Source organism: Austrofundulus limnaeus, unplaced genomic scaffold (genome assembly GCF_001266775.1).
Source record: "Austrofundulus limnaeus strain Quisiro unplaced genomic scaffold, Austrofundulus_limnaeus-1.0 Scaffold25, whole genome shotgun sequence".
In the NCBI taxonomy this organism is placed as follows: domain Eukaryota; kingdom Metazoa; phylum Chordata; class Actinopteri; order Cyprinodontiformes; family Rivulidae; genus Austrofundulus; species Austrofundulus limnaeus.
This window is the reverse complement of record NW_013952427.1, coordinates 1,143,622-1,168,478: the sequence shown is the minus strand read 5'-3', so window position 1 is coordinate 1,168,478 and position 24,857 is coordinate 1,143,622. Positions and strand designations below refer to the sequence as shown.

General features: G+C 37.5%; 1 protein-coding gene across 2 annotated transcripts in view; it reads left to right on the top strand.

Annotated features, from left to right (window-relative positions):
• nfatc3a (nuclear factor of activated T cells 3a) overlaps positions 1 to 24,857 on the top strand; it is a 74,243-nt gene that overhangs the window by 439 nt on the left and 48,947 nt on the right. Inside the window, exons 2-3 of one of the 2 annotated variants that reach the window (XM_014004543.1) lie at positions 197 to 338; positions 18,821 to 20,000. In XM_014004543.1, coding sequence (XP_013859997.1) covers positions 245 to 338; positions 18,821 to 20,000 — 1,274 coding nt within the window. In that variant the 5' untranslated portion in view covers positions 197 to 244. Of the gene's footprint in view, positions 1 to 196; positions 339 to 9,375; positions 9,520 to 18,820; positions 20,001 to 24,857 lie in introns of those variants that run through there. The other variant, XM_014004544.1, reaches the window with a different exon arrangement.

The window sequence follows — 24,857 nt, the reverse complement described above, 5'->3', positions numbered from 1 at the left end:
GAGAGAGAGAGAGAGAGAGAGAGAGAGAGAGAGAGAGAGAGAGAGAGAGAGAGAGAGAGAGAGAGAGAGCGCGCGGCCGAAAAGCTCGCGAATTAAATGAGCAAAAGTTGAAGTTTGGCGCCGTGGCAGCGAAGTCGTTAAATGTTGTGACATTTTAAGGACGCCGTTTAAACTCGCTCCCCCTCCCCACCCACAGCGCGGTCGACGAAGTGGCGGGGTAAAAAGACCCGACCTGTCAAAGCCGATGACGACTGCAAACTGCCCCGGGAACGAGGAGCTGGACTTCAGGCTGATCTTCGGAGAGGACGTGCAGCCGCCGCCGCCGTTAGGCCCCGTAGGTCAGTGAGTTTTACGGTTTCCAGGCTCGGTGTGTTTGACTGTGTAGTAAACTTTGAGCGCATTGTAAGTTACTCATCTGCTACTGTTGCCTTAACTTTACCCGCTGTCACACAACACACACACAGCCACATTGTGTGTGTGTGTGTGTGTGTGTATGTGTATGTGTGTGTGTGTGTGTATGTGTGCGCGCGCGCATTTTGAGGCTTTTTAGTCTTAAACCCTTTCATGTATAATTTCTGCTGAAGCCGTCAAACAGACCACCAGCTGTCATTAGCTCGACATGCTAAGTTAGCAGCTACTGCTTTTTTTGTTGTAGTTTTCGCAACAGACGTCTTGTTACAACGTCGTAAAGGCTGTCATCACCCCCTCCCCAGTGTTGTAAATTTACATGTGCACCCTTTTTTATATTTACAGTCAGCCTTAATAAAACGGTGCAAATATGAATGATTCTGTGAAGTTATCCCAAAACAAACATATCAAGTGTGCAGAAGTGGCCGATCATTTACTGCATTAATTCCAAATTTGTTTAACAAATTGGTTAAAATGAAGCTTATTCTTAAGCAGAGTTCCCCCCTCTCCAAACAAAACATTAAACCATGTTTTTCAGTGCTGTCAGTGACACAGCAGGGATATCACATTTAAAAAGGTTTGCATACAGGTGAGGAGCGCCAGTAGGCTTGAAAACAATAGAGCAGGGGTGCCCAAACATTTTCCCCGAGGGGGCCAAAATGACAATCTATCCAGGGCTGCGGGCCAAATGCAGTTATATAATACATGAAATACAAATACTTTTTAAGTAAAGTCCTTTATTTTTAACGATTAAGCTATGCAATAGCCCTCTTTTGTTTTAGTCTGCACTTGGAGAAAGTCTGCCATATGCTCAAGTAGCAAAGGCTCATGGGACATTTTATAAATTGATAAAATATGAGTTTTTGTGGCCTTATAAAGTGTGCAAATCTACATGTGGGGTTAAATCTGATCTAAATATTTCTTGTTGTTGTTTCATGTTTAATCCTAATAAATCAAAGATATGTCAGCACCATGACTGAAAACTACCTTCACTACAGCCCTTTTATATAGCCATGTGACCAATGGAAATACTGTGTTTCTACCTATAGGATAACAGGTTACAACCTTGTAACTTTGGCAACTGTTGGTGGGCCAAATCAAATGGCTTGGCGGGCCAAATTTGGCCCGCAGGCCCCACTTTGGTCTCCTCTGCAATAGAGTATGCTGCTGTTCGTCAGCTTTTGAATTGGTCCTTCATCAGGAGCATTATAGTTGGGTTCATGTAGCCTATGTGGTGTCTGCAAAGTAACAAAAACTTATGTTGTCAAAAGTTGTATTTTGATTACAAAATATGTGAAAGACGGAGTCAAAATTCTGCTGTAATGTTTGTAAGACAGTCGTGTTTGGATTGCTTAACGGTCTTCTTCTTTTCGTTCGGCTAAACGTCTTTTGGTAAAAATAAAAGTTTTAAACACGCCGATGTCATCTACAGAAATGCTTCGAAAACACTGCTCTTTAAAGTGGGCACCCTTTGCCATGCTGCTATTCAATTTGTCATCGAAGCTCCCTCTAGCACTCATCGTTAAACCTTGCAGTCCCTGGTGCAGACAACCTCACTGGTTTCTGTTGATTTATAAGACCTTAATCCTATCTCTGGTCACTACATCCGCAATAATGCTCCTACTCTGTTCCAGGAGCTACATTAATCTTTGCATCCCTAAAGCATGCACATCTTTTAACCATCCTCTCATTTCAGCTTTACTCTGTTCTATTTTTTCAACAATTAGAACCATTTAGAAGTGACTCTAAAGATCACTTCTTTCATCCTGTTTATTTAAAAGTTCTGTGAGGGCATCGCTTCACAATCACATACCTTTGTTCTGTAGGATGATGTTTGGTTATCTGTTGTGAGTAGGCTGCCACAAACGACTATTTTAATAATCGATTAATCACCGATTATTTATTTGATTAGTCGACTAACCGGATCATACGTTAATTGAATATAAAACATACAGCTTATCGTGCCAGAATGCAGCTGCTATTATATAACTATCGTTAGATTTTAGCTATATGCTAACTAAAATAATAGCTGTGGAAGGTAAGATCTGCTCTGCAGATATTACACAGGTTTCTCTTTCATTTTCTTAAAATGATCCCACACTTTGAGCTCTGTTGTCAGGTAGCCATGATACCAGAGCCTGTCTGTATAATGTCTTGTGACGTCCACGGCCTACCCCAGTTACCACTACTGTACATGTGTGTCAAGGACAGAAAGGCAGATGTGGCAGTGGAAGGTGTCAAAGCAGTTTGGAGAGAAAAACAAAGTAAAGAACAACAACAACAAAAAAGAAAACGATTAATCGATTATTAAATTAGTCATCGATTATTTTAATAATCGATTAGTCGTCGATTAATCGTGGCAGCCCTAGTTGTGAGTTATCATGCCGTCCTACCCTTTTCATGTTGCTGCCACTTGGCCAGGTCGTTATTGAAATAAGAATTTGTTCTCAAGTGACTGACCTGGTTAAAGAAAGGTTTCAGGGATCAAAAACTATGAGGTGTGTGTGTTTATGCATGTAAATGCAAACACATTTTAGTTGTTAAAATAATGACATGCGGCTCCAAAAACAACAAGTTGTGCTTCATTTAATAATGTTCAGAGTCTTGCAGATTGGCTGCCTCAGTACATCTTTCAGGTCTTGAAGTAAAGTGACAAAAGTGTAGTAAAGAGTTTTTTTTAGTGGTTCATCAGAATAAGTCCAAACACTCACCTTAGGAGAGGGCATTCTTGAAGGTGAGATGAGCCACAACATTAACACCATGACAAACTTCAGGAAGAACCTTTCTGTGTTGGTTATGTTCTGTCTTTACATGTTATATCTGCTTTTTTTTGTTCCACAAAGTAATTTTTTTACAGAGTCGCTAAGAGAATAAGATACAACAGAAAAATAAACATGATGATTAGCTACTAAAACAAGTAAATTAGATCTCGTTGAAGTTGTTTTGTTTTGTCACAGGTTGCACACCTTTTTTTTCAGACTTTTTGTAAAAAAATATATAAATACGCCTAAAGTTTATCTAAGATCTGTCTCAGAATCTATAAATTGTCTGTTGCTGTGACAATGCAGTACCAAGACATGAAAATAGTCTTGCCTGACTGTCACAGTAACTTGAGATGATGGCATTGCATTTATATAGCGAGGCTTCTGTCGCAGGTTTCACCTGTCATGTCGATGTGAATTAAGCAATTCGTGTGTCTTTTCAAAGATGTTAGACACATCAGAGGTTAGGACAAGCGTTTAGAAAGGGTGTTTTCAATTGGAATTATAAGGTATAAGTTCTCTCTTACAGATACGCATCAGTTACGTTCTTGAGTAAGCTTTGCCAGCATCTGGAAAATGTCAACTTTGACCCTCATTTCTCATTCATACCTTAAAAAACAATGAGGGCACAACAGTCCCGCCCTGCAGTGAAACAAACATTAAAACTCCTTGTTAACTTAGGTGTATACCATACTATCTGTCATTCTTTTTAGGTAAAAAATAAATAAATGTAAACCTTTAAAGAAAAAGAATAAAACTTAAATAAAATAATTTTTTTATTGTCAATTTGGTTAACTTTCATACTATAATTTCATAAAAGGGCCATCAATTAAATATATCATAAACTAGCTTTTGTTAGTAACAAATAAAGTTTGAAATGTTTGTTTTTGTACAGGAGTTCATAGGTTTGAAACTCTAGCTATGCTAACGTAATTGCTCGTTTTGTCGACCCACTGTAAAAGTCACCACGTTTCACACAGAATAATTTTGGAAGCCTAATTTAACAAACAAACAAACAAACTTACCTTGTATTCAATGTCACGTCTCAGGATTCAATAAATAATGATAAATAATATAAGTAATACAAACTGATCATTATATTTTGTAATTTATACATTGTTTATATACATATTGACCATGTGATCTGATGAAGCGTTTCCTTTAGCTATAGGTATGTTTTCAGGAAGGCTGATTTTACTAGGTTTGTGAGAAATATAAAATGTTCTGTGATTTTGCCATATGGTATAAAGTACATAGCTTAATGATGCTACGAATGTCACAAGCTGGTTTTGAACCCACACCAGTTAATCAATCCATGTTTAGTTCAGTTTCATCTTTTGTTTCGTTTCTGGGCATCACTCAGTGGAACGTGAATTCTTGTGGCTGTATCCTGTCATAAAACTTGGACAAAATAAAATGACTCCTTTTTAAAAATTTGGTTTCTGTATTTTCCCCTTGAATTTATTTTTTATTTTTTAAAGGAGTTTGATTTGGATTGGAGACGAAAAGGGGGAAAATCCATTTGAAATAAGCACTGGAATAAAAGCTCCACTGTGCAAGTGGCTTTAATCTCGTCTTGACTGTAGTACAAGGCCTACATGGTAAACAGATGGAGGTACCTGTCTGAATTAATAACTGGAGTGAAGTACAGGAACAGTCAGCCACAATATATTTCTCACTTCTGTGTTAGTTTCCTTATCTAAAGTCAAGGCTCAAATTGGCTCATTTTTTAACAACCAGGGCAAACTTTAATGTGAACATCTGAAGTTTCTTTTTTCTTCAGTCACTTGTAACTTGAATAAACTCGTCTTAAGTTCTACGGTAATTCAGTCTCTTATAAGCAGGTGGTAACAACTCTCAATGTGAAGACAGGAAAAGTTTTATTTTTTTAACAGATGCACCACGAGTGTGCAGCTTTCATCTTTTAAAGTACAGCCCTCTTCAATTATTATTTTTTTTATTGAACGTTCGCTTCCTGTTCATTACCAGCCCACCTCTCGGTTAGGTTGCTGTTTTCTTGTGTATGTGACGTGGTTACAAAATCATTGTAATGGCACAGTAAACTACACCTCTATGTCTGTCTTTTTTTCTTCTCTTCTTTATTGTCTGCTTGTCTGAGTGCCTGCCTCTTCTACGAGTGTCACTGTTTTTTCTTGTTGCTCAGGAAACAGTTTGCTCTTTGAGGTGAAATATTCCATTGTTCTATTTGCAGGCACTAGGCAAACGTACTGTAAGGGTTTTCCCTTGATAATGAATGGGTAAATTAGAGCAAAATACTGTAAATTGATTTTTCACCACTATAAAAGATTGTTTTAAAATTTGAAACATCCACTATCATAAAAATATGGAAGCTTATCAACCAAACCATCAGCAGCAAATGTCGGCAGGGTTTTGAACTAACTACTCAGCTGCGTTTGCTGTAGTTCTGTGTAACTCATTTAATTACTTGAACTGCTCGTCACCTGACGGAGACTAGTTTTTGCCAAATACTTGAAGTCTCTTTTTACACATCAAAAGCCCACTGGATAACTTCTGTGTTTTTATTGCAATTGCAAAGTGTTAAACAACATATTTTTATCAAATGTCTGCACTCACATTTGGAAATGTTTCCAACTCTGTAGTATATTTGCAACCAGTGTTTCTCCTAGAGCAGTGTTTCCCAAAGTTGGGGTCGGGACCCAAAGTGGGGTCCCGAAACATCAAGGTGGGGTCCTGAAAAGATTTTCTGAATTAATTACATTTTTGCCTTAGTTGTTATAAATGAGTGAGGTTAGTGTATTTAAAATGGATAAATGTAGTATAAAAATATTGTTACTATGCCCATGTTTAGTTGACCTGATACAAATGTTTATCATCCAAAAATAGTTGTGGGCACAGGTCTCTGCTACTGTTATGTTGTGGGTCAAAAGCTGAAAAGTTTGGGAACCACTGAACTTTGGTTCCCAAAGTTGGGCTTGGGACCCACTTATGGGTCATGAAGCACCTTGGATAATCTCCAGAAAKCAATTTAAAGGGTAATAAAATAATTGCTGATGTAATATTTTCCCTATAACTATTACAAAAACACAAAAAGTATGAATAAGTATTTATATTTGTGTACAAGCTGTTTAGATTGTCAAAAAGCCTTTGTTTTTAGGGTTATTAACAAAGTTCGTGTACTCAGACCAGTAATATTTGGGGTCACAAGTATTTGCCATGGATATTTTGTGGGTCAGAAGACAAAAAGTTTGGGAACCATTGCCCTGGAGTACTGGCCTTGGGAGGCAGGGCTAGGGCGTTGGTGGGGTGTTGAACAAAGAATGATGATTGACAGCAAGAATATTACTACTAGTATTTATTTAAAAATTGTGCAGCATTTTATTGAACATTTCATTTCAATTTAATTTACATTAGTTGCATATATATCACTTAAATAAAAAAATAACTATAGTCATCAACTAATTTCAGATACCTGGAATATGTGTTGAAGCTGATTAAATGTAAAAACAGCCTGCCATACGCGTGATCTTCCACATGCTGCTGAAAATGATCTGCAGTGCTCCCAGAGAGCAGAAGCCAACCGTTAAATGGACTTTTGAGCAAGCGAACATCCACATCTTTTCATTTCCACAGTTAACCACAAAAAACACTTTTTTTGATTACAGTGTGGGGAATAAAAAAAAAACTACTGCTGTTGTACATATTCTTATGTCTGCATAGCGTGCAGACGGAGGGAAGGAGAACTTATGAAGAGTTATCTGCTGCAACACAATATTTCAGTTTTATACGAGAAAATATTGAAAGTTATTGTAGGACATTAAAAAAATAGTCAAAATTTACTCCCATAATGGGGACCTCCACTCATGACATCACACATATCATATATGCCTGTGTCTCAAAAGATAGGACAATTGGTGTGGATTCTACTAAGAGTCAGTGTTAATTAGGGGTGTAAGAAAATATCGATACACTGAAATATCGCGATATTTCATTTCCCGATACTGTATCGATATTCTAAAGCCCTGTATCGATTTTTAATTAAGGTTTAAAATGTCATCCTTCTTGCCAACCGTCCATTTTTATGTTGTAGTTCAGCCTCTGACCACTAGTTGGCAGCAGTGAGCCAGGCATTTGGCTCCTCTACCTCTTGAACGCCAGAGAGTAAGGGTAGCATTAGCATTGTAAGTAAACATTAGCTTTTCTTTTTTGTCAGTAAGAGGTTTTTATTTAATAGAATTTTTGGACAAAAAATCGCAATATATCGCAATATATTGCCTTGCTTACAGTATCCCAATATATCGGGATATATCGTATCGTGACCCCTCTGTTATGATATGTATCGTATTGCCAAATTCTTGCCAATACACAGCCCTAGTGTTAATACTGTAACACAAAAAGAACAGTTAGGTGCACTGGTCGGTTCTGTTTGGTTTGCAGGTTGCCCTACTTGTACAATGGTATGGGAAACACTGTCAGCACTTAGTGCACTGAGAAATATGAGTGTTATGGTACTACTGACAATGGGCCATGCTACTATACTGTATATTAGTCTTGGTGTTTAAGCACCGTTTAAAAATTTAAAGGGCTTTCCTATAAGAACTAAAAGTAATATTCATCAGTCCATAAATAGAAAAATGTGTTCAATATCATGCAGCAAGACATTACTTTCCAAAGAAAAAAAATTGTCAGATGTTTCACACAATCACTTTAGCAACATGAGCTTTTGAATGTGTACTGTCACTATCACAGATTGTGCTTGTTTTGTTTGCCCTGGGCCAGAATAATGTGGCATCACTAACATTTCATAAAATAATTTTTGTGTTAAATGTCAGAAGATATATTTTTGGTGAACTGAATCTCAAGAGAAAGTTATTTGTGCACCAACACAGTGTTTCAAAAAATAAACTCTGAACTAAAGAAAAAAAAGAACAAATACATTTAACTTTTGGAATAAAGTAAAAGTCCTATAAGATTTACAGAATGAATTAATATTATGAATTTCCTCAAAATGATAGACCGATTAACTACCAAAAAAAAAAGTTATACCGCTCCACTTAGTGAATGAAACCACATTATTAGATATGAGTCATACTTTGAGTAACTATGCAAAAATCAGTGTCAGCAAAGAACTCTTCACTTTGTAGTGTGCTTTTGCCGTCATTATGAAACAAACGACACTGAAAGTAGCAGTGCTGGTGATGCGTGAGATGTTTTCATCTGCCGTGGACAATAACTTCAAAGTTGCTTTATATAATTTAGCAAGTTGGACTTGTTTATGTGTATAATTTACCACAACCAATTCTTTATTGGGTCTAAATCTTGTACATATTATTATTATTATTATTATTATTATTATTATTATTATTATATGGTTTTTAAAGGACCATCTCCTGTACTGTGGGAGAATTTTGATTGTAAGGATAAAATGGTAAATGAAGTAATGGGTAATTGGACGGATCATGACTTTGTGGTAAATTAGTAGGGTGTTAGAAGTCCTGAAAGGCAGAGGGAAGCGGTGTTCTTTATTGGTGACAGAGTAGTTGATCCAATGTGGCAGTGTCTGGCTTTCTGCTCTTTCAAACCATGTGGGTTTCAGATGGCTGGATGAAGTGTCAGCAGAGGGGGGGTCATGTAATGTCTAGCTGCTGGTGAGGGGAACACCTATAGCTGTTTTGTTTACCTATTAATCTCCTCTTTGCCTTTTTTAAAAAAACGTTATAACCCACTGACAATTTTTCCGTGCGTTTTTGAAGCTTACACATTGAAGGCATTTTTTTGTGGTTTTATCGTTACTGTAGTCCGACAGAATTGTAGACGTGCCGCAAGGATGGCTGAGCCTTCTTTCCTCCTACAGTTCTCTCAGGATGTGAGAGAAACCACCAGTGACATCAGAGAGACTGATCTAGGCTAATGAAATGTCCAGATGCCAGCAGTAACCACAAACCACTTCGTTACTAGTCAGGTTTGATTTTGATCTGCAGTGACTTTTCTCATACCTGTGTGATCTCCATGCTTAGATATGAATGTTTGCCATTGCATTTTTTATGACAATGACATGATCAAAGTACAACTAGGTTTTTGTCCTTGTCTGTGTTATTGTCGTCGCTCCACGTCTGTGAGCCAAGAGCACGATCCTCTCAGTCCTTGTCGTGGGAAAGACTGAAATTACATCGCTCTCATGGTGGACTATTTTGAGCTCCCAAAGAGAGTGGCAGAGGGCAGGCGGCAGGTTCTAGTGACTGCTTCGTACTTAGATCAGGAGAATCCCTGTTGTCCCGGCACGTCTGCACTCTTGTACTTTTTACTGCTCAGGCACTTTGTGATCATAACGAGGAGAGGAGTGGAAGAATGCTTTGTGCCACATCACCAGGTGAGTGCTGCAGCACTACCACACTCAAGCCAGGTGTAGGAGTTGTGCCTGCATGTGTTTGTCTAGACTTTTATGGATATGGATGGCCAATTTCTTTCTTCAACAGCTGTTATACAGTACATTCCAGGAAAATAAAAAAATAAAGTAAATGACACATTCTAAAAAAACTGAACGTTCTACATTTTTGACTGATAAAATTTCTTTTCATGACTGCTTTAAATAGAGGTATAAATCTAAGACTGAAAAATTATGCATTAAACTGTTCCCCAGATTAACTTTTTATTATACAGTACTAATGTTCAACCTGTCCTATTTCATTAAAACTTTCTTGAGTATTTTTCTTATTTCCTTATCCCGCTGCTTCAAATTAAAATTGCTAGAAATTAAGAAAATAAATTTTGAGTTATTTCCAAGTGAAGTATTTGTGATGTGTTTGATTAAATATTTGAATTTTAGACTTGGAGATGAAATGCTATATGTTTCAAACAAACAAACAAGCATTTATTGGGATGCAAGTACATGAAGATGTATACTTCGGTAGGTCAGAGGTCAGACAGTCATGGGTATGGTCTACATGTGGAGTTAGATCATCATGTGGATGCCCCTAACCCTGCTGAAATGAGGGGGTCCCGGCACCCTGTGTGATGAATGAGACGTTTGTTTTCTGGGGCGAGGCATGAGCAACTATGTGAGGCATCTGTCTAGTTTAAATTTAGTGCAACTAAAGCTATGGTTGCGCTGTACCAACATGTCAGAGGCTGTATTACAATTTACAAAATCTCCTGCAGTTTTCTTTCTTTATTTTTTTACTTCTCTTGTTCATTCTTGTTTTTTTTTTTTTTACTGTGAAGCTGGTCTTGCCAAATAGGATTAGAGCAGTTTGCATTCCACTTGGTTTTAGTCTGACATTGTAAATCATATGTCATTTGGCCTAATGCACTAGAGTTGGACAAAATCATATCCTGTGCAATTAATCATCAGAAAAACTGTCCACAATTAATGTTTGCCACCTTGAAATTACTTCAAATAGTGGATGACATATTATTTCTTCATTATAATCACTATTGACTAAATGCCAAAATTAATCGTGATTAATTTTATTTTTTGCCAATATTGCCCACCCCTAATTGGCACATTTGTTTTAGCTATTTTTCTGGTCTTTTTTAGTTTTTGTAATTTATGAATAAAGTTGAATAAGGGGAACATATTGTCTAAAAAGAGTTATAAAAAGTAACATACAGACTAGTAGGATTGGGCAACATCCCACACTGGTACACATGTATCGTGTGCAATCAGTCGTCAGAAAAACTTCAAGCACCTTTTTTTTGGCACCTGACAATTAATACAATTAATGCCTCCAGGCAGACTGACTGGAAATTTCCCAACAGACATTAAAAAAAAGTTATTTAATTTATTTATCAGAACTCTTGTTTTACTTGATCTATCAACACAATTTAAAAATTGATGTATAGCCTGAAGTCTGTATTTTGACTCAGTTTGGAACAATTTGCGGGGCTAATCATAAGCAGAACAAAGAATAACATTACTTTTACATGACAAGGCTTTCCCTAAAGAAACAGTGGCTCTACTTGTTGCAATGAAATCAGTTTAACAATAGTTTCTTATCCTCACCACCATATTTTGCAGGCAACTCATTGGACTGTGTTTTTCTGCTATGAAATGTAATCAGCTCATTTGAAGAGGTTGACATGGCTGATAGAAAAGTGTTAAACTATCATAGGAGTATAGCACCCCTAATATAATAACCGCTATGATTTGGATAAGCATGGCTTGGAGGAAATTTACATTGACATTCATTTTTAATTGGTGCACATAGCTACTTAAGTTGCACTGCACTGGATCTCTCTCTCTCTCTCTCTCTCTCTCTCTCTCTCTCTCTCTCTCTTTTTTTTTTTTTTTTCTTTTTTTCAGGCACATGCACAGTCAGCTCCAACAGATTGTTTAAATGTCACCCCTGTTAGCAGCAGCCTGTAATGTTATTCTTATGCTCGCCTCAGAGACCACTCTTCACATGTGCTGTGGCTGGCCCTATCCAATACAAACTTCTATTTTGTATCTTGTATTTGTTCATCTCACTCCCTTTTTTGTTGTATTTCATGAAAGACTTGTTGCTGTTCATCTTTGAAATGGAACGTCTAAAATTTGTTGTCATTTATGTACTTTTAGCTTTACGTTGTTTTATTGCTACTTGCATTCTGAAAAGGTTTTATTTGGGTTTTATTTGTTTTCATGTATACAGTTAAAGAGTGCTTAGAGAGCTGCCAAAATTCATGTTCATGTTTACATACAGAGGATAAAGCTTCTGTTGCTGTTTTGCTGCTTATAAAGACTCAAATAGTAAGCAACACACTTTAACATAAGTTTATCAGAGTACCAAATTAATGAGCCTAAGAGTTAGTTAGTTTCAAAGGAGTGTTAGTTTGTTGGTAGATATTTAGTTCAGGTGGTTACTTGGCACTCTATTATCCCATAATGTTATCTCAGCATGAGATTGTTAATTAGGAGCTTAATTTAGCTGATGGCATATGTTAGCATTGGCTTAGCCTGCTGTTGTTAAGCCTCTGTTGGCTACGGAGTCTTCTAGAATGACACAGAAAGACTTATTGAAATAACCCTAACATTACAGGATGATACCACAACAAGGCTCTGCTTAAGCAAGAAGAATGTGAGATGTATTGTTAGGATTTTGTCATATAAAATATATATTTTTGGGGGGTAGACTTTATGATGGTAGTTTAACAGTAAAACTGTAGTTGACTCATTTTGTTAGATTTATCTAGACCTAACACCCTACAGCTACAGAGATCACTAGTCCATTTGGCCAAAACCCAACTATCAAGTATTAGAGTCACAGGTGTAGGCCAGGCTTTGCAGTTCATGCATGCAAATGCGTCACAAGTTCTGTGTTTAGAAATGCAGGGCACCAGGCAGACACAGAGTTCTTGGAAAGCCTTAAAGTTAACGATGTGAGTGCTGTTGTTAATCGCTGTAAATATCTGGTTTTCCTCAGAGGGTGTTGGTTATTAATTTGTTATTAAAAATAAAATCTAGAAATGATTATTTTTAATTTACCAGTATAAGGAATTATTTGATTGATCATCAAAGGATGACACTCTTCATTTGTGTCAACATTTAGCTAAATTAGCTAGATCGCAGCAGGATACTATCTTGGAACTTACTGCTAAAGCAATTGCTGCCATATTGTTACTGGAAGTGAAACAGTTTGTTAGATTTGTAGAATAGGAAACAGGAAAACACATTCAATTTAATGGTGCCTGTTTTTCCCCTACGTGGGAGTTGTGTTATGTGCTGGTCATGCAAAGTTTTTAAGTTAGGCACTATGCAGGTGGTGCACTATCAGAAAGAGAGCTTATAAGTGCAGCGCTTGTGAGCAGGTTTATTTGTATTTTGTAAAACAAAAATCCACAGAGGAACATTTTCATTAAATGCTACATAATATAGCGTATCAAAAGTGAAGGAGAGAAGTTGAAACTGCACTTAAATGTTTGTGTGTGGAAAAATTTCCTCTCCTTGGATGCTACTTCTGCTATGTAGCAACATTTTTTAGTAGTGCCATCTAAAATAGAATAGTAGAATAATCTTTTTTTTTTTGTCATCGCACAAGCCTGTTCAATGAAACTGAACTTAGAAAGACATATAGGACAACAACAATATACTGCATATATTCAGTGACAAAACCAATAATAAAGAAATTGCACTTAGGATGTTTGGCTGGTGTTCAGAGTTTAAATGGCCCATGGGAAAATTAGTTTTTGAGTCTGTTGGTGTGGCTCTTAATGCTCCTGTACCGTCTGCTGGAGAGCATCATGCAGTGTAGGTGGTGGAGAGGCAGCGGTTGCTGGCGATATTGTTGAGGGAGGGGAGAGGACAACCAGTTATTTCCAGTCCTGATTATTACCCCCCGCAGCCTCTTCTAGCCAGCAGTGGTGGAGTCAGTGTGCCACACAGTGATGGTGTTTGCAAGCACGCTATTGTGAAGCAATAGAAGGTTACCAAGAGCTTGGTCAACAAGTTTTTCTGTCTGAGTACTCTCAGGAAGCGATTCTGGAATCTGGAAAGGAATCTGCTGTTAAAGGGGAAAAACTGTATTGAATACACATCTCAAACTCCAGTACGAACGACAACTCTGATGTGTTGGCATCACAACTCACTTGTGCTAGGACTAATGCTCGAGTATAATCACAGCTTAATGTGGAAGGAAGCCAGAGTACCTGAAGAATACCCGCAGAGACATGAGCAGAACATGTGAACTCCACATGAAAAGTCTTGCACGTCCAAGCAAAACTACTGCTGCAGATGTAGTTATCATTAAGTTTTTTGTGTTTTGCCTTCAACAGCTAACTTCTCATGAGTGCTGGACCGATCACAAACATGCCGCCTTCAAAGCACTGTTAACACCCAGATAGTAAAATGTGTTGGGAACAGTGTCAAGGTCAGAAAGCTGCTCCTCCCCACCATCCTCTGAAATGAAGTGCATTTTGTTAAATTTGCAGATAAGCCTTAAAAAATCTTTAACATTGTAGAGTCACTCCCAGATGTACAGGTGGTCCACAGGTTCCCTCAGATAGCCTTTTGATGTGTACAGGATGAAAAAACTAAATGTTTTTTTTACTTGTTTACAAAACTTCTATATTAAAGATGTTTAAAAACGTGGATCCTGATTGTTTATCTGAGGTTTATTATTACATTTAAGCCATGGTGTTTGAAGTGTATGGTAAGCCAAGCTGTTTGGAGCGTTGGCACAATATTACTCTGTTCTGTTGATCAGCAGCTCTTGAAAAGAGTTGAAAGAGGAGACCAGCCTAAACACAAAGCCATCTGTACATGGGATGTAAGCAGAGCCTTTTCTAATCAACCTGCCTACCAACCACAAAGGGAACCCTAGCTTAAGTTACCCTCCTGCTCCAGTGCCACATGATGTTAGGACTCGTTAGTAACCTAAGAAAGTAATATATGTTGAGAGCATTTGCACATACACGTAAGCAAAACACACATGACTCCCATGCAAATGTACCAACATGCACATCAGGGCACACGCTCTCATGCAATCTGCATGTTTATGGGCTTGTGTATACAAAAACAAAATGAAGTCAACAAACTGAACTTTGGCTCCATCAGTAGAAGCGTGCAGCGTTAACATATCATCCTCTCTGCAGCCGTTTCTGTCTTTGTAGTAAGTGGCTTTCTTAAAATGTGGGACCGTGGGTCGTTGTTGGTCACATATTTTGTGTGGTGTGAGGATAGGAGGATGGACAGACAAAATGTCTACAGATTATTCCCCAAACTAGAATGTTTTAACAGTATGCTAGTCAGCCAGAGACCTGTTGAGCTTCATGTCAAGTAGCCATCCATGGTAAAAGCCCCACCACCATTGGATTGACCTGTTTCCGGTTGTTACGACGAGAACACAATGGTCTTGGTGTGCCACAAACATCTACCAATCCTTTCTTCAGTGAAATGTCTCCCAGTGAGGCGGAGCTATTATTAGCTTAGGTACAGCAAAGCCTCTTAGAGATCTTTATTTAACCAGATTGGCGGTCTGATGTATGGACACTTGAGGAGTGTGTGACGCACAGGTCTTTGAGAAAGAGGTTTACAACCAAGGCCTTTGTTAAACTATAGGCCTACATGGTCCTCTCTGACCTTTTCTAGGGTGACTTACATTTGGCAGTAGCAAGGGGGTTTCCCACCACGCACCCTATTTTTTTAAAGCTGTTAAGTTTTAGGTATCAAATTAATCTTAGCTCAGTGCAAGATGAGGGCTGTGAGCTAGGCAACTTGTTTTCTTCTTGTCTTACCTTCATCTGTTCACTAACACTTGTTTATTCTCTTTACTATTTATTTTGGTGGATAAAATAGGCAAAAATATAAATGCAGAGACCTTTTTATGTGTCCCATCTGTTTCTTTTCTCATTCATTGGTTGAGGTAACTGATAGACTATATAAGTACATTGTATGGTCTTCAGCAGTTCGCTGTCGTCTCATCTTTTGTAACACACTTTCCTTTGGAGCAGGAGTTGACGCTGCATCTTTGCATACCACCATTTTTAAACTCTTCACATCCTGCTGATTATGACTTAAAGGCCTTGTCTAATCCTATAATGTTTTAGACAAAACTTTTGATGACTTATGAAAACTTTATTATGACTAAATTACTCCGTAGATTTGATCTAATAGCTAGCATTACAGTATGCATACATCCAAGGCTTCCAGAAGGTTTTTTTCATCTTTAATGAAGAAATCTTCAGTGTTGGACAAAATTTTCACAAGTTGTCTAAAACATTAAAATGTGATGTGGCCTTTATAAACATTTTTTCATTATGGGCATATCATGCTTTTATGAAAAATTAATGTATAGAGTTGTCAAGTATTTCCTGTTTCATAAGATTGTGTTCTAATGTTTTCAAACTCTTGTGTTTAGCAAAAACTCCTTAGAGAAAAGGGGGAAAAATGCCAATTTGGTTCAACTATTCTTCCCTAATTTTGTATCTTATTTTGTTATCAATTTATTTAATCAGGCTTAACTAGCTCAAATCCAATAACAGGTTCATGTTTTAGTAATTTAAGGAAAGTAATAAAATGTTGGGAAAATGTGGATGTGTTGGAAGTGTGTTATGCCTCTTTCATACACCCAAGTCTGTTTATATGAATGCACAAAGTGGGTGTATTTAAGAAGCATGCACAAGTGTTGTTTAAGGATTTCACAACTGTATCCTGTACAGGCTACACTGTGGTTTTAGTTGAGCCAGATGCTTTTAGTGCACTCATTGACCCATTTTCCTGACTTTTTAGGAAGGTTAGTAATTTAGTTTTTGTCTTTTTGTTGAACAATAAAGTAGAAAATGCACCTTAATGCATGACAAAATTTAAGTTTGGGCATTGTTTTTTTTTATACTGCATTCACAAAGCATACATTTATCATGTCAATATTCACTTGAAGGCAAAGAAGATCCTTTTTTGGAAAAGCTGTTAAAATTGTCACTTCCTACTTTTCTAATGCAAAAGTAAAACTCAATTACCATGTCCTGGGAAATATTTAGAGCACTTAGAGAAAGCACATTTCTAGTGGGAGCAGCTGAGCATATCCAGTGAAAGTATATCAATAAACTCTAGCGGAATAGTGCCAATACACACAATGGACTCCTTTCTGTTTATGTGTGTGTCTGTTTATGTGTGTATATGCTGCCTGTGCTGGATGACCTTTGGTATAAATAGTCTGCTAGTGCTAGCTGTGATGACAGCCAGCAGCATGCAACGTTGTGTGAATTTATTTCCTGCGTTCTGTTGTTCATTGGTTATCCCTCTTGGAACAATGCCGGTTTGACTGCCTGCTACCCAGCAACACTAGGACATCCACTTTTCTAAAACTAGAATAAAACTCAAACTTATGACACAATTATTCCCATAATTTTTGTGATTTTTTTGTCAAACAATACAAGTTTATAGTGCTGTACCAAACGATTATTTTCTAATCAATTAATGTAACGATTATTTTTTTCGATTAATCGATTATTCTAACAACAAATCTATAAGTTATTCTGATGTGAGTGCACTGGAAATTTAAAATGTTTTCATCAAATTAACAAGAACAGTTCTTTAATATTGTAATATTTTCTTTAATAGTTTTTTCATGGACACAAAATATGCACTCTAGAGTCAATTCTTTAACAAAAAAAGCTTAAAAGATTTAACATCAATATAAAATCTCAACCAAAGCATATAAAATTCAAGTAAAAGAAATATAGTGCAAGATGTTAACAATCTAACAAATGAACTAAATCATGCAAAATTCAAGTCACTCTGGAAAAACTATAGTAAACATTTATTAATTATTTTTTATTTAACATATTTCTCAATATATAAAAATTAACAAATATCAAGACAACATCCAACTCTTTGTATTGTAACATCAGTTGTGTAACTAATTTCTTTAAGGTGAAAACTGTTGAAAACAAGACTGTTTTGTCTTATTGCACAAATTAAAATCCAGCTCCACATATTTCTATTGATGTCATTTCCCCGCTAGAAAGATGTGTTATGGAGGTCCATGGAAGGCAAATAAGTTTAAATCAAATAAACAAAAGAGGATGCAGTTAAAATAAATAAAAGGTATTTAAGCTACGTTTTGAACATCCAGAACACGTCCAACACTTGTTGGCTGCTTGTGCTCTTTAGGTCAGACGTGTGTCGGGAAGCTCCTCTGTTGTTTGAGACGCTGGGGGAACCGTCTGATGGGGGAACGTGGCTCGACCTAACACCGGTCTCTGTTTAATGGTGGATGAAATAACGAAAGTGGTGCTACTTTATTTACTTTGAGCAAGCGAACGTCGTGTTCACAAGATAATTAATCCACCAGATAATTCAGAGGCGGTCTGTTCGGTAAATTTTACTCCAGGAGCTGCGAGGCTTGTTTTCAAGCTTCAGACTGAACTGTAGCAGCAGCTGCTGACGTCATTACGCTCTTGCTTGATGCTGCGTTCAGGACAAGCATGAAAAACTCACCACTCTTATGCCAATACGGTCGCAATGATGCATTTAGGTACTGAAATGGAATTGCATGAACATTCACCTGGTGGTTATGTAATACAGCGAATCGATAATAAAAAATCTGCGTCGACAAATTTACATAATCGACGTCATCGTTTATTTCAACTAATGGGTGCGGCCCTACTTGTGACGTCCACGGCCTACCTCAGTTACCACTACTGTGCATGTGTGTCAAGGACAGAAAGGCAGATGTGGCAGTGGAAGGTGTCAAAGCAGTTTGGAGAGAAAAACAAAGTAAAGAACAAGAAAAAAAAGAAAACGATTAATTGATTCTTAAATTAGTCATCAATTATTTTAATAATCGATTAGTTGTCGATTAATCAATTAATCGTAGCAGCCAACAAGTTTACAAGTGCTTATATTGTGCAATGTTGTCTGAAAGTACAGCTGTGGCAAGACTAAAGTATTCCAGTGCAGTCAGTATGTGAACAAAATAAATATTCTTGTCTAATCATTGTTTTGAAATGCAATAGATTAGACCAAGAGGAAGTAGGGACCAAATCTTAATTTAATGTTAAAAATACTATGCCATTTTTAATGTTTTTTAGGGCTCAAACAAAAGTGTCAATGCAAGTCTAAAACATGAGACTGAAATTCAGTTATGTTTTTTTTATCTTTTTCCAATTGCAGTTTTGTTACATTGATGGGAATGATAAAAGACCTGGTAAAGTCTGGTATAGTGATAATCCTTTTTTTCCTTTATCCATCCTAGATCTGGATCCAGATGACAACACATCGTTCTATATCCTAAATGTGGGCCAGCCTCAGTCTATGATCACCAACCACCAGTCTATTGGTCTGTCTCGACATGGCATGCACTCCCAATCCCAAGTCATCAACACTTCATCACGCCTTCCATCACATAAACCAGGATCTGAGCCGTTAAGCTATGAGGCACAAGACTCCAAGTATGCCACCTCCCCCTTGCTGTCCAGTGCTCCTGTGGAAGCACCAAAGGCTTTCGAGTGCCCCAGTATCCAGATTACCTCCATTTCCCCTAGTTGCCAGCAGGAAATGGATAGCAATGAAGGGGAGATGAGGTCCAATGGTCCTGATGGGGATTACAACAGAGAGAGGACCTTGTCTAGAGACCACCTGTATTTGCCACTAGATCACTCATATCGAGACTCTTCACTCAGCCCCAGTCCAGGCAGCAGCCTGTCCTCACGGAGCTGGTTTTCCGATGCCTCCTCTTGTGAATCATTTTCACATGTCTATGATGATGTTGACTCAGAGCTGAATGAAGCAGCTGCCAGGGTTTCTTTGGGCTCCCCTCTGACCTCTCCAGGCTGTGCCTCCCCTCAAGCCGGTGGTGGAGTTCTAGAGGAGCAGTCTTTCTGGCATCAACATCACCCCCCCTTCGTGCACCACTCTCACTCCACTCTTTCCCCTCGACAGTCGCCCTGCCATTCGCCACGCAACAGTGTCACTGATGAAAACTGGCTCAGCCCGCGACCATCTTCCAGGCCTTCTTCACGTCCCACTTCACCTTGTGGGAAAAGGCGCCACTCCAGTGCTGACATTTGCTATCCAAGTTCATTGTCTCCTCATCATTCGCCCACTCCCACGCCAGGACCTTCCCCCAGGGGTAGTGTGACAGAGGACACTTGGGCTGGAAGTCCCTCTGTAGGCATGTCACCCTTTCAGTGCTGCCCATCTGAGACAGACATCCCACTAAAGACAAGAAAGACCTCACAGGACAGAACATCTATACAGACTGGGAAAGGAGAGCTGGGGCTAGATGACCAAGATAATATGTCTTCTAATCTGGACTCTCCTTCAGATGAGAACCTACACAGCTTGAAAAAGGATGGGCCTGCAGAACAGTTCCTATCAGTGCCCTCACACTTCTCATGGAATAAACCCAAGCCTGGCCATACACCTATATTCAGGTAAACTTTTTTTTAATAAAAGAAAGGAAGGGAAAAATAAATTTTGTATTGTTAAAAACATCTCGAAAGCTCTGTAAAATATAATAAAATGATAAAATAATTTTCATTAAACGTGGGTAACAGGCAACATTGAATGCTAAAATAGAAAAATAGCTGAGCACTCATTTTGAACTGCAATATATAATGTGAAAATGTTAGAATATGGTGATGCACCGCTTTTTGCACCACCTTGGAAGTGTTTCAATGTCTGCACAGCTATGTTTGGTTTCATATTTGTAGTTTATTTTTGTAATTATCTGAAATTAGCCAAACCCTATTAGATTGGAAGTCTGTGCTCATTATTCTGTTTCTTTTTCTCTCTCTAACACATTCAAAACATAATTGAGATAATATGCTGAAAAGGCCAGTGTGTGAGACTGTCCCTTCAGAGAAGTCTTAATCTGTTGAGTGACCGTATTTATTTGAGTATAATACGTAAAATTTAATCCATAAAATCATGCACAAAGTTGGGGGCTAGTACTATACTCGGATAAATATTTTTGCTGATGTATTTTAACTGAAATATCGGCCTCATTCACAAAATCCCTGAGTCCGGAAATGAAACCACATCGTAAAAAGCAGTTGAAGTGAGCTTACCTCTAAAACTCGTTCGTGCCTCCGAGCGAGATAGTAACAGATCCAAGCTGGCAACATGATGTGAAAAAAGAAAAGAAAAAAGGCAGTCCTGCAGCTAAGTAATGATAACCAACTAATGGCATCAATGTGCGACCGGGCCGCTTCTGGAACAACAAACACGTGCAGGGGTAGACATAAGGATATTTTTCGTTGACAAAACCTGGTTGTCCGCAAAACATTTTGGTTGTCCAAAAGAATCTCAAGAAAAATGTAATTTAACAAGTATATTGTTCTGCAGACGAAGTTTATTATGTAATTGTTCTCAGTCAGCCAGGTTGACAGGATCTGCATGAATAAAATTTCCTCATTTTCTTCATTCAAATAGAGTTCAACATTCATAAGCTTCTTTCTGCTCATAAGTCAACATTTTCACTTAAATAGGAGTATCCTGTGTAGATGGCCTTATTAAAAGTTACAGTTTAGTGTTCTGTTCGGTTTTACCAAGTTTTTTTCCCTTTCATTTTTACAAATGATGGACACCCACGTCAGAGAACTTTAATCGAGGTCTTTTTTTCTTGGTTGTCCACCGGACAATCAGGAGACAGGATCTGGTTGTCCGAAACAAAAATAGGTTGTCTCGGACAACCTAAACAATGGTTATGTCTACCCCTGACATGATCGGCTGTAATGGCTGCCGTCTACCGGTGTTCTGTAAAAGTTGGTCTACCTGAAAAAAGTTTCCCCACCAGAGGGGGCGCTTGTGAGACACTGAGGAGAGAGATTGTTGAGTGGGATTCTGATGCCTTTATTACAGAGGAGGAATACCAGAAACTTTTAATGATACTGATGATGGTGAGCCTGATTTTGAAGGCTTTGATTCAGCTTCATCCACACTTGTTAGAGCCACATAGCTCTATCTGTTTGTTATATCACACCAAATAAAACATTTGATAGTTTTTGTTGTAGTTATACATTTGTTGTTGTGTACCTTTTTAGTACATATGTTGTTAAAATAAAATTAAAAACTGATACAACAGTCAAATGATAATTTTACTGATATCTATATAAAGACTGTAAAGGCTGAAAAATCCTGAAGTCCATATGAAATTAGAGGTAGTATGAGAATTATATTTTTTATGCTTTTTATGATAAAAATATACACGAATAAATACGGTATTTCTTAAAATTAAATTTAGAAACTCACTTGATCTTTAATGAAAAAAATCAATATTACTCTGGGTCAATTTTAGTTACTTTTTACATAGATTTCAGTTAGTTTAAAAGTGAGTCCTAAGTGTGTTTGTGTGGCATTTGAAATTTATTTTATATGAACATGGTCAACGTTTAGCTAACATGATCATGTTGATTCAAAAGAATGTTGTTGATTTTCTTGCAAAATGTGGTCTGACTAGACCTTTCATCAAAAATGAATTAGCAGCAAATGAATAGATGGAAAAAGTACGGATACTTTTCTCATTCCTTAAAGTGCAAACTGTGCAAATTTGCTAAAAACAATATTTGACAATAAAGTTGCATTAAAAATGAAAGAAAAAGGCAAAATTGAAGTTTATTAGAAAAGCCATGAACAGAATATATGTTGACCTGTTTGTGCTTTTCAGCATTAATAGTTCCTTCGGAGCTGAATTGTGCAACTGACCTATCACATGACAATGACTTAGTTTTAACTCAACACCATGTACTTAAAAGAGAAATCCTGTTTGCTACATCAAGGCAAATGTAATGTAAAATTTTTATTTTGTAGAAATGCCTAATGGTCCTACAGGTCACACTGCTGCCTGCCACACAACTCAAACATTTGTGATCGTTCAAAATGAGCTTGCTGACTGTTTCTGTGAATCAGCTCCTGATTCAGAAACGCTAAACCAGGAGGTAATGCATGACAAGAGTCAGCAAAAATTTTTGAGGCTTCCTTCTGTATTGATTTGACTTTTTGAATTGTCAAGCTGACAGCTCTGCACGTTATGCAGAAAAAAGCGTACTTTGGAGCTGTGGGCGGTAAAGAGGAGAAGAGACAGAGTGGGCGTCGACCAGAACAGACTGAGTACGGTTTATGAGAGTGCAGACGCATACATACAAATATACGAGAAATAAAAAAACAAGCAGTGAAATAGACCTAAAAAAAATTTGTGTTGCGCTGATTTGTATAAAGCGTAATATAAACCTTTCCGTTTACTATGGTAATTGCTAAATGCCAATGTAAAGTTATGTTAGATGCTGACCCTGTAAACTGACTGAATTTATTGTTTAATATGTTTGTTTCTACTGGAAACCCTAGCAATTTGAATCTGTGACTTAGAGAAATTTTAAAGTGATCTCTACAAAGCACGATTTAAAGATTAGATCAAGGCTGAAAGTGGAATTTAGTGTTTTTAAAAGTATTTTCCAATGTTGTGAAGAAAAAAAAATTAATAAAGGAGAGGAGTGAAAATAGTTTTCTAGTTGACAAATAGTAATTTTATTGGATAATTATTTCAGTGGATGGTACTGCACTGTATTTTCTTGCATGGGGGCACTTTGAGAGCTGTGTGTGTGTGTAGAGGAAAACGAACAAACACACACTTGTCAAGTCCACACACACACAGATACACACACGAGCAGAAAAAGTTGGCGGTCGGCTCTTCAATGTGTGTGGCAGATGAAGATGAGGCCTTGTTTGTGTGCACTGGCCCCTGGTGCTGTAAATCAGCACAGGGCACATATGGCAAAGAGGCAAACACACACACACACACATACACACACAGACACACAGAGGCAGATCCATAGACATAACACAAATGCGTGCTCACATAGACCTAGCCCTGTTCAGACTAAAACAAGGTCTGATCTATGATGAGTCATAATTTCATCTTTATATTTGAACCCTTGTAAGTAAATGTGTTCTCCCACAGTTAGGACAGCAGATGGGACTTGTACACAGGAAAGTCAGGTGGACTGAAGCCCTGTTTGAAAAAGGGTGTCAAGTTGCCTGAGCTTGCATGTGTGTTAGGAGTGTTTTTTTTTAAACAGATGGCCAGGTTGAATGGGTGAATTAGAGAGGATATGATGAAAATTGGCTGACCCTTGCTTCAGCCAAAAAATTCTCACTCCTGACTTCCTGAGCTCCCAGAACTTAAAAAACGATGACATTTTTGCACGTTAAAAGCCTTATTAGGACTGTCAAATTTACTTACTGCTAAATGTGAGGCATGTACAGCTTCAGACTGTTAACAGGAACTGTGATAGAATTTGACAGGAAGCTGCTGTAACAAGAAGGAAAATACATGAAAATTAATAGACATGAGATGGAAAATATATTTTGATTTGGAATCAGGTTAGAGGTTGTGTTTTGCACACTTAATGTTGTGCCATGTGTCAGACAGAATTGTTGTAATGACTTCCAAGAAGTCATCATAAGTATGTTTTGCAAGAAAATGTGAAAACCTTTCCTTTTTTGCTTTGTGAAATAAATAAGGATCAGATATTCATATAACAAACAAGGTTAACCAATTTTAAGGTTTTGAGATTGCAACTGGCCAGGTGCGCATAAACTCTAACCTAGATGTTTGAGTAAGGTTGGCATGACTGTCAAGACAAAGTCCACCCATCTTTTCCTTCTCTGTCACAAGCTCACGTTTCCTCTGTCCTCTATCTTGTTACTGTTGCAGCCATGCAAGCCCACACTTCCTTGGTGGTTATGTCATGACGGAACTAGACAACAAGAATTTGAAAGCTACAATTCCTCTGTTGAAGGGGCTTCAGATCTTCATTTTATGGAGTTATTTCCTGTCCTTAAAGTTGGAGTTATTTTGCCTTTGAAATTCAAAATCAAACAATTAAGACATTCAGCAATTGCCAAAAATTTTACATTTATTCCATTAATAGAAAAAAAATCCAAATCCCAGAGTTGCATTTCATTTTATTGCAGTAATTTGTCTTTGTTTATGTACAGATCTAATTAGCATAATCTGGCAGGTTTGTTCCAGCCAATAGAATTTCATAAATTTGGCAGATTCTGGAAAATGTTGATATTAAGATTTATTACATACAAACATTAATTAGTTGTACAAATCTTTTACAAATATCTGAGAAATTACTTTTTATTAATTGAAAAATGCAGGCTTGCATGTGTTTTGTGTCAATTTATGACATTAAAAATAAATAATATGAAATAAATCTTACAATATTAGGCAGTTAGCGACTGAATTATGGCTGGTTAAAGAAGATCAGACATATGTCTTAGGA